Source organism: Sinocyclocheilus grahami, unplaced genomic scaffold, assembly GCF_001515645.1.
Source record: "Sinocyclocheilus grahami isolate Dianchi unplaced genomic scaffold, SAMN03320097.WGS_v1.1 scaffold101.1, whole genome shotgun sequence".
Taxonomy (NCBI): Eukaryota; Metazoa; Chordata; class Actinopteri; order Cypriniformes; family Cyprinidae; genus Sinocyclocheilus; species Sinocyclocheilus grahami.
In genome coordinates, this window is record NW_015505280.1 from 659207 (window position 1) to 676665 (window position 17459).

At 37.7% G+C, this 17459-nt stretch overlaps 1 protein-coding gene and 1 long non-coding RNA gene across 2 annotated transcripts in view; one reads left to right on the plus strand and one right to left on the minus strand.

Annotated features, from left to right (window-relative positions):
• Positions 1-1733, plus strand: part of LOC107588277 (uncharacterized) — a 13725-nt gene extending 11992 nt beyond the window's left edge. The window contains exon 3 of the long non-coding RNA XR_001609560.1: positions 1666-1733. This is a non-coding gene — a long non-coding RNA (uncharacterized lncRNA). The remainder of the gene's footprint in view (positions 1-1665) is intronic.
• The window catches only part of LOC107588287 (neurexin-3a-like), a 296505-nt gene extending 280708 nt beyond the window's left edge, over positions 1-15797 (minus strand). The window contains exons 1-4 of the mRNA XM_016276323.1: positions 14610-15797; positions 9932-9949; positions 9121-9147; positions 8886-8897 (exon numbers count right to left, since the gene is read on the minus strand). Coding sequence (XP_016131809.1) covers positions 8886-8897; positions 9121-9147; positions 9932-9949; positions 14610-15306 — 754 coding nt within the window. The 5' untranslated portion in view covers positions 15307-15797. The remainder of the gene's footprint in view (positions 1-8885; positions 8898-9120; positions 9148-9931; positions 9950-14609) is intronic.
• Positions 15798-17459: the final 1662 nt, after the last annotated feature.

Sequence of the window (17459 nt, forward strand, 5' to 3'; positions counted from 1 at the left end):
ATGAGAGCATCCGAGGAGCGCGTGAATGCAGTAATTACACTTGCTCTGATGGCAGCAGGTAGCCTTCCGTTAACTAAGCTAAACATGCTTAAATTAAAATGCCTAAAGCTAAACGTCCCTTGTATTCACATTTCTAAACTTGTTATCCAACAAAAGAGAACATTATAACCTTTTTACTCCACAACACCAGTCAAATGCTTCTTGTGGCTTCTTGTCACAGAGGAGGCAGAAAATATGTTCTATAAGCTACTTTAAAAAGAAAACATCGATTAGCATTGGATTATAAATATACTTAATTATTATGAAAATACCAGAGATGGCTTGAATAACACAGATAAACTATATTGTCGCAGTCGAGTGTTCATTGTCTTTGTTTTATCATTCAAAACGTTTATATGTTATGTTTACTCAGTTACAGCTATAATAGCCATGCCTTTGTCCATATAAGGGATTTCCTGGAGGGAATGAGTTCTGCTTCTTCTGTGGTATGTGAATTTTCTGTGCGAGGGCGCCCTCTGGCATCCAGTATGAATGAAACAGACATCATGTGTTTATAGTGCTAATAGCCAATCCATCATTTTTTGGGGACTTTTTATTTATTTATTTATTTATTTATTTATTTATTTTAAGTATCGGTTTAGGCACCGGAACCGTTTTAAAAGTATTGATTTGGCACCTTTATCGAAAAAAACCCAAACGATACCCAACCCTAGTGTACATGTGGGCGTATCGGGTGTGATTGATGTTTTTTCGGTGTTACGCTGAAAAGAGCCTTTGGGATTTGGAAATAGAGTGCCGTGGGGAGGGGGATGGTGAGGAGTTCTGTTGTCTCGGTTACAGCGTATGGAGAGGGGGAGGTGATGAGGCTATTTTGTTAAAGGACGCCCTGTGCGGCTGGTCCTGATTACACAAGAGAGGCCATCGCTCTCTGAGCAGCAGACAGTCAGCAAGGTGGCTCAATCAGGCTTTCCTAAGAGCTCTTCCAGCACTGATGAGACCCGAGGAGTCTTCAGTGCATGGCATCAAAAAAAAAAAATATATATATATATATATATACAAATTATGGACAACATGAAATACAAAACACAACTCTGCAAGTAACATCAGACTGGCATGTTTCCCTAAATATTCTTACTGAACAGAGGACTCATGCTTTATCTCTCCTTCAAAAACATATTTACTTAGAGACAACATTTGTAACCTACTTTTATTAAGAAAGTAATTAGGGTCTATTTTGAAAGTAGGCTTATTTAGGCTCATTACACTGGTGCCATTAAAAAGAGTGTAAACTGTAGATGAATGGAAGGGGAATTCTGGTTAGACAGGTTTGTTCAGTGAGTGACAGAGAGACAGAGTGACTGAAGGATTAGTAGAGCAAATGGAATTACAGGCCTCCCAAACATGTGATAAAGATTTCATTATCTAGCTCTCACACACACCATGTGTCACCTCACTGTCGGGCAGACCTGCCTTCAGATGTGTGGTAACGGAGAAATAATACTGAACGGTGCCATAAAAACACCCCAGTCAGAGGAATAGGCTGGCAAAGCCTTTTGTACTACAGCAAGTGAGGTGTAAATATGAAAAAAATTAAAAATAAAAATCACAACAGGACAATTCGTTTCAAATTCCTAAACCTTTAAGCAGTCAGAGATGTTAGTTCAGTTTGGTTTGGAAAGGTTCAGTTCAGTTTGAAACAGAAACGTAAAAGCAATTAAAAGAAGTCTGAATAAAATGAAATAAAATAAAAGGTAGGAAAAGGGATAAGAAAAAGAATAGAAAATGCAGTAAAAAAAGAAAAGGTTTGAAAACGATAGAAAAATAAAGAAAATAAATGAAATGAAAATAAAATCAAAAGAGAAGAGAAGAGAAGAGAAGAGAAGAGAAGAGAAGAGAAGAGAAGAGAAGAGAAGAGAAGAGAAGAGAAGAGAAGAGATCAGTCCCTGCCTTCTCAAGGTTAGGAAGCTGGGTACATCCTTAATGGAATCAAATCTGATTAGATAATTAGCATAGTATTTGCATAATGGCACTGCAATTCATTACCATGCATGTGAGTTCATCAGCATAGCGTGAGCTACAGTGTTTCTACTCCCCTCTGTCCTGTAACAAAGCTCAGACTCTACATTGCCGTCCGAAAAGGTCAACTTATTTACTGCCTCCTGTACCAACTAATATCTATCAAAGACTCGCACATTTGCGGGATGCATTACAAAATCTCTGGGTGGTCTGAACCAGAGCCACAGTAACCAATCTAACCACTTTGTGAATCAGAAAATATTTGCAGACTTGTACTGATTTCATTTCACTAAAATTATTATTATTTATTTATTTTTTTTACAAATGATGTAATATGATAAAGAGGAACAGGTGAGAGAGACTGCATTATGTCAGAGCTATTATGGGAAAAAAAATCCATTAGAATCATTTACATTTACTGTGCTATCAGAAAAGCTAATAAAAACCTCTACAGCTGTAGCTCAGACAAAGGAAAGATACAAAAGCATACTACCATTAGGTATGCACAAGTAAAATCACAACTGATCTCAATTGATGCTCAAAGGAGAAAAAATTGAGGCTTCTGCTACATTGTGAAAAAAAAAATTTATATATTTTTTTTGAAATTTTAATTAAACCACAGATTATTGGAGCCCATTTTACAAGAAAGTACTATTTCAGTCTATTTAAGTTTCATATTTAATTCAATATTACTTGTCGTTTTTGTAAAATTTGTTTACAATATTTTGTTTAATTTTTATTTATTTTTTTACTAGCAAATTCTGAGGGAAAACGGTTTCAAAGAAAATACTATACCATTTTTTCAGTGTACAGTCAACTGTTTCTCATATTTTACTCCAGAAAAAAAGATCTTAGTAATCTCACATCTATCTCCTTAGAAGAGCCATAGAAGGATCTTCACAATCTCAAAAATGATATTTAAATTTGTTTCAATAAGAACTTAAACATTTCTCACTAAATATTACAATACCAATCGTCTGAGTGTATTCCTCAATAAATTGTAGATCATTTTATAAGTAGCTATATACTCAACCTTTGTCAACAACCGTCTCAAAACTTTATCTATATCTATTCGTCCAAAACATTTTTAGGAGAAATGTTTGAAACAAAGCTGATAGCTCAATGAGCCATAAATGAGAACTCTTATGCCTTATGACGTCTAAGGCTATGAAAAAAAGCAACCTCTGAGCAACAGGACCTATTTTAAAGACCCTAATAATCTCATCTGGAGTTACACGAGATCTCAACAATATCAGAAACTTAATATGAACTCTTGAAATACTTCTTTCAATATGCTATGCTATGCAATACACATTTTACTTACTTCAGTGAGACATAAATGAGAACTCCATAATAATCTCAAGCAATTCCCCTCTAGAGTTTCAGAAAAGATAACAAATGTAACAAACTGTGGTCAAAGTTTCCAAGATACCAAAGTCTGCAATCAAACATCCCAGTTTCAATTAGGGCTGGACGATATGGCCCAAATTGATATCACGATATATTTCTTAATTTCGATATCGATATGAACACTATTTATCTGAAACAGAAATCTTTTTGTAACATTATAAATGCCTTTATCATCACTTTTGATCAATTTTAAGCATCCTTGCTAAATAAAAGTATTAATTTCTATAATTTCTTTCCCAAAAAAATAATAAAAATGATACTGAATGGAAGTGTATAATGTTACAAAAGCTTTTTATTTCAGATAAATGCTGATCTTTGGATCTTTCCATTCATCAAAGAATCCTGAAAAAAAAATTTACTCAACTGTTTTAAATATTGATAATCAGCAAATAAGCATATTAGAATGATTTCTGAAGGATCATGTGACACTGAAGACTGGAGTAATGATGCTGAAAATTTACCTATGTATGATCACAGGAATAAATTATATTTTAAAATCTATTCAAATAGAAAGCAATTTTAAATAGTAAAAATATTTCAACATTTTACTGTACTTTGGATCAAATAAATGCAGCCTTGGTGAGCAGAAGAGAATTCTTAAAATATATATTAAAAAAACAGCATAAAAAAATCTTACTGTTCAAAAACGTTTGACTGGTAGTGTAGGCTGATTATTCTTATAGATTGAAACAAATGTGCTTCAGCCAGAAAAAAGGGTATGAAAAGTGCTCCGAGTCGCTGCAGAAAACAAAAAAATTGAACAACAACAAAAACTGGAAACGTTGCTGGAGACAGGCTTATTTAAAATGAAAACTCATTTTGCGAGCAGGAGGCGCTTTTAGAGTGATAAAACTAGTGCTTTCCCCAGTAATGGCTGTAATCAAAGCAGCTCCGCTCATGAATGCTACTTTATCAGATCAAATGAATATGCCATCGAAACTTTTCTGAAGACAGTCAATTCCCTTCAGAGATACATTCATATAAAACACCCGCGCCGTGTTATGATTTTGAAATGTGCAGTGCTCATGTTTATTCAACGAAGTCAAACGGCACAAATAAATCAATGTATGGGAAACTGGTAATGTATATCGAAATATCGGAAGTGTGTTTAAAAATCATATCACCGTTATTGAAAAAAATTATATCGCGATACATATTGATATTGAATTATTGTCCAGCCCTAGTTTCAATTAGGGATGTCCCGAGCCGATCTCAAGGATCGGTATCAGCTCTCCTAAGCCCGATAGTTATTTTACGTCAGCTGTCATGCCGGTGACGTGCAGTAGGAGGCGGTATGCGCCTTTAAGTGGGTTTGTCCACCGCCATTGAAAAAGAAGACGCTAAAATGTGCGTGTGTGCTTCGTGAGTAAGGTCTGTTCGCGTTTGAGCTTCCGTGTTCAGTGTATTTGATGTGCACTTTTGTAATGATCACTCATTCATTTATCGTTTACTTTTATCTGCCGTCAGACTTTGAGACGTCGTTGTCGTAACGCGTTGCTATGGGTTGCGTCTTCATCCTGTTCAAAAGTTTTATTTATTTATCACGAGGCTCTTTATGCATCGTGTTTCCTTCTGGAGCATCAGTGAATGTTTAAACATTTTTGAATAGTTGTGTTTGAGTCCCTCAATTGTCCTCAGTGTAAAAAGATGGATCTCAAAATCATACAGTCACTGCTGGAAAGGGTTCAAATATGCAAAAGATGCCGGAAAACTGAAGAATCTGCAGGACCCGGATGATTTTTCTGAAAAACAGTGCTCAGTTTAACTGTTCAGAACAAACAAGGGACTCATGAACAACCATCACAAAACAAAAAACAGTGGTAGATCATTCAGGTAACCACACACAGTATTAAGAACCAAGGGTTCCCAAACTTTTGAATGGGGTTATTTTAATAATTTCAGCTATTTATTTCTTGTGGACTATATGTAGACATCTTTTATGTAAAATATCTTACTCAAGACAGTACTAAATAAAAAATAACATGCATTTTGTATGATCTCTCTTATTTTGTTAAAATTATTCACATTTTCACAGATTCTGCAAGGGGTTCCCAACTATGGGTTGCGTCTTCATCCTGTTCAAAAGTTTTATTTATTTATCACGAGGCTCTTTATGCATCGTGTTTCCTTCTGGAGCATCAGTGAATGTTTAAACATTTTTGAATAGTTGTGTTTGAGTCCCTCAATTGTCCTCAGTGTAAAAAGATGGATCTCAAAATCATACAGTCACTGCTGGAAAGGGTTCAAATATGCAAAAGATGCCGGAAAACTGAAGAATCTGCAGGACCCGGATGATTTTTCTGAAAAACAGTGCTCAGTTTAACTGTTCAGAACAAACAAGGGACTCATGAACAACCATCACAAAACAAAAAACAGTGGTAGATCATTCAGGTAACCACACACAGTATTAAGAACCAAGGGTTCCCAAACTTTTGAATGGGGTTATTTTAATAATTTCAGCTATTTATTTCTTGTGGACTATATGTAGACATCTTTTATGTAAAATATCTTACTCAGGACAGTAATAAAAAATAACATGCATTTTGTATGATCTCTCTAATTTTGTTCAAATTCACAGATTCTGCAAGGGGTTACCAAACTTTTGCATGCCACTGTACATATAAAATGCAAGTTTATATCAGTAGTCACATATTCATAATTGTGATCACAAAGTCTCTTTACATTGTCTACCATTGTAACATGTTTGCATCTACCAATGTTTGTATACAGTGTGCATATATACATAGAGAGAGAGAGAGAGAGAGAGAGTGTATCTTGTAATATATATATATAAACATGCATCATACATATATTTATTTTACTCTCTGCACAACTCTGTAAGCATTGAATTGATTTTAATAACTTTAAAGTACTTTAAGTGCGCACCAAACATGCATTCCTATATAAGAATACACAAGTATCGAATCAGGACTCTGTATCGGCAGATACTCAATATTACATGACACAGATCGGATCATCAGGGGCACAAAAAAACCTGATCGGGACATCCCTAGTTTCAATACCACCTCAAATATTTCTCAGCAAACTCTTTTTAGACCAAATTATCTAAGCTTGCCATTCATATTAATTTTATAGTTCTATACTATTCTGTAACAATTGTCTTATTTGTGTCTATTTCTAGAAATAATCTTAGACAAAGCTGATTCTTCAAAGAAAAACAAATGAGAACTACATGATGTCTCCTAAGTTATGAAAGCACAACCTCTCAGCACCAAAAGGTTCATCTGGGGAAATAAAAAGGAAGTTGCATCACAGATAAACTAACAGATGAAAGGAAAGAGGACAGAATCAAAAACAATGAGAGACAGGAAGTCCCAAAAGACCCTTCTTCATCTTTGTCTTCTGACTTTGTTGTTTGCTGACATATGCCTGTGCCAGAGAGGAGAACAGGGTGCTGACTGATATGATTGACTTCAGACGGGGTGCCGAGGAATGGCGTCCGAAAGCCCTGAGATACGCAGACATGAATGACAAGCCCTGGGCTACCCAAAAACAGCTGTTGCCTCTCACTTCCTCTCTTTGTGGTACTGCAGAAGCAACACTGTCAATTATTACAAAGCACTACAATTAGGAACCTTCCTAAGGTATAACTGCAAGAGGTTTCTGAGGAAAGGTTAAAAAAATTAGAGGAACATTTCGAGATTTATGTGCTGTACAAACTCGAGCTGCGATGACAGGTGAAAGGAAGAGATGCGGCGATGGAAACAAATGCAGATAAATAAACATTTTGTACTATCGTTCAGCAGGTTGGAGATGCAAATAGGCTCCTAAATGGAAGCCCTTGTCGTCTTAAATTGGGCGTACAGCCAGGCTGATTTGTAATAATGTCCCTCCATCTAGCAGAGGGATTTAACACAGGGCAGTACCAGGAGAGACAGACAGTGTTGGAGACAGAGCTATAATACAAATGCTTTTGATGCAACGCAGGCAAATACGTGCTAATGCATCTGACTGGCTATGCTGTACTGTCGGTCTGCCAGGTTCTCGCTGACTGGGCTCTGAATTAGCACTTAAATTGGGTTGAGGGAAGAAACTAGGTTGGCACGTGGAATTGCAGCATATGCCTGGATTCATTTTAGTTCATATCAGCATTCATGAAACAGAAAGCCACACCCTTTATACTGTACTATGCATTTCTAATGTCCAATGAATTTGCGTGTTTTCACACCTGGTTTGATTGATCAATTCAAATATATCATGTATCAATATATATATATATATACATACAGTGTGTGCAAGTATGTTCCTCACAGTCTTGTTTTCATCTGCGTAAAATTCAATATGGCATCTAACCTGATTAAGGTCTATTAGAATGGACTGCTTTCAAACCAACTGCAAATCAATCTGAAGTCCACCAGAACTGTACTAGGGAAAGGAATTTTGATAATTTTGTCAGTTGACAAATAAATTAGATGTGCATATGCCCAAAATGTTGTTTTAAAAAATAAAAATATTAAAAATTAAATGTTTTAAAGTTGAAAAGTCTGCATTTATTACCTTTTCATAATCGCACATTACCAACTGATCAATCCCTAAAAAACAAGCATATTCACAAGTTTTCACACAAAGAATGCTGCACCAACAAAACAAATCTGAAGCTAAAAGTACTCAGGTCTGCACTAAAATCTCTATTGTGGGGGGAAAGGGAGACTCTACAAGCAAAGAGAAACATTTGGCAACCACCCTGAAAACCTGAGAACTTAAATAATTCAGCTATACTGTGTGTGATTGCACATTGGTGGATGCACTGAGGTCCTGCAAAGAATCAAGCCAATTCCAGGCCTTGACTATTGAAGAATGAAGTTATTTGGCCACTCCGAGACATGCTGAAATATTGGATCGGGTGAAACAGCAGGATGGCATGTGGTACAACAGCGTTCCACAGGGATGCTCAGCCCAGCAGCAAGTCAAGGCTAAATCGGGTCCATCTACAAGCCTCACTAGAGAAGCCAGCTATGAAATGACGTGACATCACACATGTACTGACAGACTGAAATATCACAGTCCTTTCTTACTTTCTTTCTTTCAAAAAAAACATGGAGGAAGTCATTGTGGCACCTGACTGAACACAAACACAACATTTCTCAAAAATCCACATGCAAGATCCAAACTACAACAAACACTGCATGGCAAATAAAGCATCATTCATGGTCTCAAGCTAGACAAACCCTCATGAGACCGAGTCATACTGTGCCGTTTAAGCATTTTAGCAGCTGAGACAAATATCTACTGGGTATAAGACCACCAGGGAGGCAGACACCACAGTTCAGACCACTCATGCTGCAGTCAAAATACCTTTGTGTTTGTCTTCAATTAACTCTCATTTATTTATACTCTAGATCCAGTCACCCATAGCGAGCAGCTATTAGCAAAAAAGTGCTAATAACAAGAATGCAAACATAAGAGAGCAGAACTTGAGGAAGAAAACGGTTCTGTACCTTTGCCCTTGGCTTGAGAAAGGAGATGAAAGACAACAGAGAGATCAAGAGTATCCACAGAAGGTAAGCATGGAGAGATATGAAGAAACAATCAAAGCACAGTTCACATCTATGCATTCAAGGTTCAGAGTTACAGTTTAGCCCAGTCAGTGCACAGCAATTCAGTCAATTCAGGCATGCAAAATATAATCAATCGCGTCAACAGAGTGAATACAAGTGAAGGGGTGTGGCATACCTTGATCTGCCATCATGTGTGCAAATCCTTTGAGAAACAGAGAAAATGACAGAAAGAGGAGAACATCTTTAGGTATGTATCAGATCATACGATGATATCACATCTTTGCAGAAGAAAAGATTTATGAACATCTTAATTTTTAAGTTTTTATAAGTTGACACGAAGTGTCATTTTTATCTAATGTTACGGCTCAATAAATTTTTGGTTGTAGAGTGAACTTAAATAAGATATGTTGTAAATATATTAGGAATATAGTCACCTATAGCCAAATATAGTCAAAAACTGGTGTAGAATTTTTTTTTCCACTTAGAAACAGCTAAATTTGACAATTAATTACAAATAAATGGCAAGTAACATTTAATTAAATGTGAAATTTTGAAGTAGAAAGGCTGAAATGGTATTTCCTCGTAAAACATACTCCAATAATCTTTGTTTTGTCTACAACTTTGAAAAAAAAATGTTTACAGTGTGGTGCATTTTATTTGTTGTTTAATATAAATGTGACAAAGTATGTTGATTTTAATGATTAATGTAGTGATTAAAGTCAAATTTTATTTTTCCAAATGCATATTATAGATCTTATTGTGAACAGTTCTTTCATTTACATTTTTTTTTATATATATCTATCCCTACTTCTGCTTCATCACAACTTTATGTATTTTTTATTATGATAATTCTGAGATTATGTTATATTTGAAAATATCTGTTTATGTTCCTGTACATTTGAATACTCGTGTACTCTACACCATTAACGCTTTCACTGCCTGTAAAAGACCGCTTCAATACAGCCTTAAGGATATTATCAACTCACCTGGGATGCTGTTGGCCTCTGGTGGTGTTGCAGCAAAGACGACAAAATGGAAAAAGAAAAAAAAAAGAGGAGAGAAACATAGCAGCCATTAGAGCCCACTCATATTTCCTTTGCATGAAAACTATCATGCAAACTCTGACACACCTGCCAGCATGCACCGAGCAGACATCTGCCCCGTGCATGTACACAGAAACCCTTAAAATGCCCCTTGCATCCATCCATCCACTCCCTCTTCTCCCTGGGAAATGAGGAGGGGGATCAGATCTGTGGTGTATGAACACCACGGCACACCAACATCTAAGAAGTTTAGTTCATCTTCCAAGACTTACACACACTCCCAGAGCCCACATCCACGCCTGGGTCATAAATCCAAACAGGCAACAGAACCTGCTCCCTTTAGAGAGGGTTGTGGATTTACGGCACGCTGATGTTTGTCAAAAGCACTGTTCCATACTCAGAGCCCGGTAGCGTTTACTCTCATTGTAGACACACTCTCTCTCTCTTTGTGTCACAGGCCGCCTTTGGCACTGAAGCACTGGGCTGACTTATTTCATTAATGCACTCTGGTCGTCTCCCAAACCAAAGGGCATCCAACACTGATAAACGGGCATTGCAATGCTCTGTGTGATGAATAACAGCTAATCTACTATTTTTCTAATCTGTTTTGGCTAGGGATGGTTCAGCAATTATCAAGCTTTGATATAAATTAGGCGTGGTGCTTTTGTGTTCAACTTAAGCTGTTAAACATGGCAAAAAAATCTCTTAAAATACAGCCATTATGTAGCATTTAGGCTTTAAAAAAGTAATTTATTTATTTGACAAAAAAAAAAAAGACAAAATTACATATATACATTTTTAAAGGTTATTTTAAAACCCTTTAGATTGAGTAAATACTCTAGTTTTAATAGTGGAGTGGGGTTCAAACAGGGGACTCGAGACTCGAACCCGCAACCTTTGGGTTACGAGTCTGACTCGCTAACCATTAGGCCACAACTCCCCCAACTCCACAACTTTAATAATTAACTTTAAACTACTAAACTAACTTTAACTTTAAAATTAATATTTAGCTAACTTTGAGATTATTCAGATTATTACAATAAATTATTTCATATTACTCCAAATAATTGCAGATTTTACTGTAGATTTTTTAGTACCAGACACCGACAGGCCGAATGAACCAATTTATCTGTTGCCAGTGCACACAAACTGCATCTAATACAGGATATTAAGGGAAACCTGATGGGGTCTGCCTCCATGAAATGCTTTTAGTGCAGAGCAATTATAGCTACATTAGACATTAATTTAGTCCTGTATGTGTTGATGTCTGTACTGGCTGAAAATGCAATATGTTGTCTCTCATGGTCACTCATTTTCGGGACATGTTCCAATGTGTAAGTGAGTGTCTGTCTGCCGTGCTTGTTAAAGACTGGTACAGGACATTAAGTCCTCTGATGAGATGCATTAACCTGGTGTGGAAAGTATTAGGATGTGATTGGAGAGTGGGGAATGCTGAGTTACACTCGGGATGTAAGAGCCATGGTGACTCGATTGATGTGTTCAGCTCTTGAGTTGACCTGTACTGAAGTTCTGGCTGGAATATGAATGTCTACATGCACTGTCAGCCTTCTACGATGACCTAGATTCTCAGAAACAGTGGTGAATCAGAAATGAATGTTTATTTGTGGCACATCAGAAGATCTTTTCCTTAAATTCTCAACAGCAACAAGTGAAGAGTGTTTTACTAATTTAATCTAGATCCACAACAAACTGTAATGATCCCTGCAATAAGGAGTCCTATATATTGAGTTCTATATATCCTCGTAATACACTTTTAAATTTGCTGTGTTTTCATTAAAGGGGACATAACACACACAGTTTCACCCAATCTCATGTTAATCTTGAGTACCTATAGAGTAGTCTATCTCCATCCTTCATATCTCCAAAAAGTCTTTAGTTTTATCATATTTATAAAAGAAAGATACAGTACTCTTGCTCTCGCTCTGGTCGATGTGTGCGTGGGCGCGCTCTTCCGGGAGAAATGCCCATATAAGGAGTTCCACCCGCATCTACGTCATGAAGAGCCACGATCGAAAAAAAAAACTCTCTGAAACTTGTACGAACCCAGAGGTAAGATTTTTAGCACAGAAATACAAATAGTTTTTAAAAATTTTGTCCATGCTTAGCATGAGAATCCAACTCTTTAACAGTGTAAACAACTCTGAATGCATGAAACAGCATTGTACCCCCCCTTTAAAAAACAAGAGGAGATTTGTAAAGAGTGGTTGGCTTAAACATAAACCTCAGCGTACCAATTCAGAGACCATCCGCATGGGAAGACAGATTGAGTGTTTGTTTGGCTGCCAAATGTTTATTATTCTAATCCGCCAAAAGATTACGCGCTTTCGCAAATGATGTAGCGCCGTTGCTATCACGACTTTCACAGAGCGAAGGAACATACGCCACGGTAACGCAAAACAGTTCTGAGGCCATTTTAGCCATCTGGCCATCGAGAGGAGTGTCAGATTGTTGTTGCCGCTGCTATGGCAATTGGATTCAGTCAAACGTGCGTAAGGCTAATGCTCAACACTTCAGACCAGCTTGCCATATGGCTCCGACCTGATATTTATTACCCACGTACAGATGTTTCAAAAGCCTGAAGACACAAGATTAAGATGGAATTAAGATTGCTCAGTGGATTTTTGTAAAGTTGTTATCAAACACTGATGTCACCCATTAATGTGTCATTCACAATATTGGTTTTAATTTGGATTTGTAAGAGATGCCAGCGGAGAAAGTTCAGCTGTAGTTTTACAGTGCCTTTAAGTTCAGGCTGCCCCTGTGCACCAGTATAAATGGCCTCCAAAAACGTTTTATTTATTCTTTTATGATTGGCTGAACTGATTCCCAGCATTCAAAGCCATCAAAGCTGCTTTTACGTCTGGCTTTAGCCCCTATCAGTGGACTGCAGGACCCAGTCAGCCAAACAAGATGGAGAGGAACAACGGCTGTAAATCAAGCCCAAAACTCTGTTCACTTTACAACCAATAAATCTAACCCTAGTGCCCAGTCTTCTACACTCTTAAAAATAAAGGTGCTTCACGATGCCATAGAATAATCTTTTTGTCTAAATGGTTCCATAAAGAACCTTTAACATCTGAAGAACCTTTCTGTTTCACAAAAGGTTCTTTGTGGCGAAATAAGGTTCTTCAGATTACAAAAAGGTAAGAAAGAGATGGTTATTTAAAGAACCTTTGACTGAATGGTTCTTTGTGGAACCAAAAATGGTTCTTCTATGGCAGAACCTTTTGAAGCACCTTTATTTTTAAGAGTGTACACATCCCTCTTTCTCTCATTTTCACTTTCTTGCGCTCTGAAACAGGCTGTACATGCATACACATTCAATTCTGTATAAAATACATGAGTACACAGATAGCATCCTGGCTTTAACCTTTTAATCACATTCAGTAATTGTGTAATTAAGGAGAGAATCACAGGAGAGGTTGTGTCTACAATGAGAGTAACAACTCAAAGGGCTCTGAGCACTGATCACCAATCAATCACCCAGCTTAAACACTCCAGTCAAAAGGGGGGAAAAGTTGAGGTGCAATCAAGACAGGATATATGCACATTAGTTTCTGTAATTGTTTTCTTGTTCATTAAAATTCATTATTTATTATTTATCAGGTAAAGATAACCCTTATTGTTTTTATTACAATAAAGCATATAAGAGGATATATTTAAAGCAAAAATTATCAAAAGAAGCAGAGAAACATATATACATATATATATATATATATATATATAAACACATGTTGTACCTTTCATTCATCAGGATCATCTACCAGGATCTAAAACATGTTTCATGAGAAAGAACTCAAAGTTGTGATTTTCAACTGGGGTATAACAAAATTAATTTAATTATGATTATACTTTCAAAATAAATGTGCACAAACCAGCAGATCTGTATATGAATGAGCACATTTCAGTAACCAGGGTCATAAAATTTTCTTTCTAGGAAAACTAGTAATGTCGCTATAAAGAATTGCAATTGACATGTTTAAAATTGGCAATTATCCCCCATCTACGATTCATTCTCTGTTGAAGAGGTGCAACAACAAAACCCAGAGCTGTGAAATGGCCTCCTCAAATCCCCAGAGAAACTAAAATGGCCACTTCAGGAAAACAACCAAGGGATCTTAAAAGGCACCTTAACATCCTAACACCCCACCTCCTCAGCCGGGCACGATTAACACACACACACACACAAACGCTTGCCAGAGACAAACAGCTTTTATGCTTTACAGAGGTAAAAAGCAGGCTTTGCTAGTAGTGCATTCACTTTCAATTGACCGTAAGAAGCGATGGGGGAATAGAGGAGGGTTTTATGAAGCTGATTGAGAAATTTCCAGCACAAAACGCCTGCCAATGCAGAAAACAGGGCAGCTTTCTGTAGACAAGCTAAGAGACGCCATTAACCTGGACCTTAGAGTCAAACTTCAGTGGCATGAAGGATTCTAGGAAACATTATTCACATTTCAGCAGTTAACACTGACAATTTCGAGTAGAATTAGATGGGTGCCAATAAACGTTTGGGGGAAAAAAATATACATTGTATACACATTACAAAGTCAATATTTAATTTGCTCTTTATCAAGATGTAAAATATAAACCGTTTTACCTTCATTGCAGAATCGGCCCACATATTCCGTCTTAGAACAATCACAAAGTGGTTCCCCATCCACAACAGAGCACGTTCCTCCGTTCTCGCATGGGTTCTCCATGCAGATCCCCTCTATGTCCATGCGAACCCTCTGGCTACTTAGTAGAATAGGTTCCTTGTTATTGTACTTCAGTTCCCTGATAATTCCCTTAAACGCCGGAAGATCCTTCACTGTCGGGAGAGTGAGCACAGAAATACGAATATCTTGAGGGACTCCGCCCAGGAAGAGGTCACTAACGATCTTCATGTACTGCCTCTGTGGCCGCACCTCGCTTGATTTGCTCACTCCATCCAGAACCAGCACAGTTCTCAGGTTGTACCTGCTCAGGGTGGCAGAATGCCAGCTGCTGTCATTGACTTGCTTGTCCAATACAACTGTGGTCTCGGCGCAATCAATGCTGAACTGCAACTGGAGCTTCCCTTCGACCACCATGAGTTGCAGGAAGTCGCAGAAGCCGCCATCATCAAAGTACAGGATTAAGGCAGTGGGCACGTCTGTTTTGAACTGGAAGCTGAGGTCACTTCTGGTGCTGGCGTCCCAGCGGAGATAGCGTGCCCATTGGCCTTGCGACCCTGTAAACTCCAGGCCCAAGCAGGGCCCAAGAACAGTACTGATCAGCAGCTGCAACTGGACTGGGAATCTGAAGAAATTCATTTTAAAAGTGCTGGAGATTTGGGGTTATTATCCTGAACAGAAGGAAATCATTGAATTAGCTTTGGTTCAAAGGTCAGTATATCCAAAGTACATCCCACAGTATATGCCCAGAGATACCAGAGAAGAGGTGAGATCGTCAACGCAGCGACAAACAAAAAATATCCTAAAAGAGGAGAGGGAGTTAGGAGGAGAACAGTCTTAAATAACAGTCATAAGGCCAATGACATTGCACAACAATCCAATCTCTGTCAGGCGACAATAAAAGTACTTCTTCCACGTTTCCTGGAATGGATCGACTTGAGAAGACGAGCAGATGAGGTGTGGTGTGTCTGCTGAGGTGTTGTTTTCTTCTGGTATCTCCTCAGACCTCAATCGTCCAGACAGGTTCTCCGGGTCGGACTCTTTCTGTATTTAGGGAAACCAGCACAGACTGCATGATGCCTTGTGGGTAATGTAGTCCATAGGGTTACTCTGCCGTCTAGTGCACACTAGTTGTCAAAATAGAAAAGCATCAAATTACAAACGAATCCACAGATGTCTCAGTCAATCTAGTGTGAGATTTTTTCTTATGCATAAAACACAAAAGCATAAAAATATATAATTTAACAAAACAATTCAGTACACTTTCACAATTATAATCATGAAAAGCTGCATTTAAATGTCTCATGCAACTCCTGATAAAACCTAATTAAAAGTTTCTGTATAAATTACCAGCATTATTCACATGGCAGCTTCAACTATCATTCAGTTGTAGAGGGTCCATGTTTATCTGATGATGTGGAAATTTAAAAGGCTTTCTGCAGGATGCACAATGCAAAACAATAATATGCATGTCTACACTTTCCCATGACATATACTCCACATTTCCAGCACCATAGTCATCTAAACACCTATAATATTTTGCTAATTTAGGGGTGGTCCTTCATTTTGAAACATTTAAAAAAAACGTGTTGCATGAAGATATTAAAACCTAAAATTATTGTGCATTATTATTTATTATATTTTATTTTTAAAGGAATGCTGCTGCATAACAAGATGCAGTAAAAATGAAACGATGTGAATTTTTTTACACATCCTCAAGCACAAACAAAATGGCCTGTTTTGTTCTACAAATATGAGAGAAGCTTCCCATGCTGAGCTGACGTTTGGCCTTGAACCAGCACAGATTACTAGGACTTTTGTGAAGGCAAAACGCAGCTCCGGCTCCTCTTAATAACATGTGTCTCCAATGTGCATAAACGAATAGGCTCCAATTACATGGCAACATGCAAGGTGTAACCTAATAGACATCTAATATTGCCAGTGTCCTTGCCAGAGGCGTAGGCAGCAGGTACGGCAGGACAATACTGCCACCAGCCCACGCGATTCAGCCGAGCCCGAAACACAATGCATGCCGTCAGAGCTCTGCCTGCTGCAGCTGAATAGGGGAAAAAAAGAGCAAGAGACTGCATGCTTGTAACAGATACCCCACGTTGGCACACGCCCACACCTCGAAATATGCATGTGTGCTTTCTCTTTTTCTTTTTTTTTGTCGAGCGAGGGCTTGTGAAGTGGAGGAGACAGGTGAAAAGGCTAAACTGAGCACATCATTGTCCTCATTGATATGTGATTGACACACCCCACTGGGAATGGCACACGACGGCACAAAATAAAACCCCTGCATTTGGATCCCGCTTCAAAAGTTGGCGAGTAGGAGAAGGTGGTGTAATAGAGGAAGGGGGGGGGGGGGGGGGCCAATAGAAAGCGACTTGTTTCACCCAATTTCTTATATTTGATGAGGGCAATGCAAGTACTGAATGCACAGTTGCAAGTTGCATGTTTTTCAGTTGTCACAACAAACTGATGAAGTTGTCACCCATACAGCTCTTAAATTGATGAGTACTGTAGATTGTCTCACATACAGCATCATTCAGTACAGCCATGCACGATATAGTCCATTCATCACTCATCATTGAACAGTTCAAACAGATGCAATTCTTTGAGGTTTTCTGCTCTTGAATCAAATGCATTACTATATATATATACTGTATATATATACACACACACAATATTTCATGATAATATAGCATAATAAGAGATTAAAAGGCCATCCATGTTTGACCAAGAAAAAGTGGGTAAAGTCACAGCTATGTCATGTTATGAGTGTATTTTAA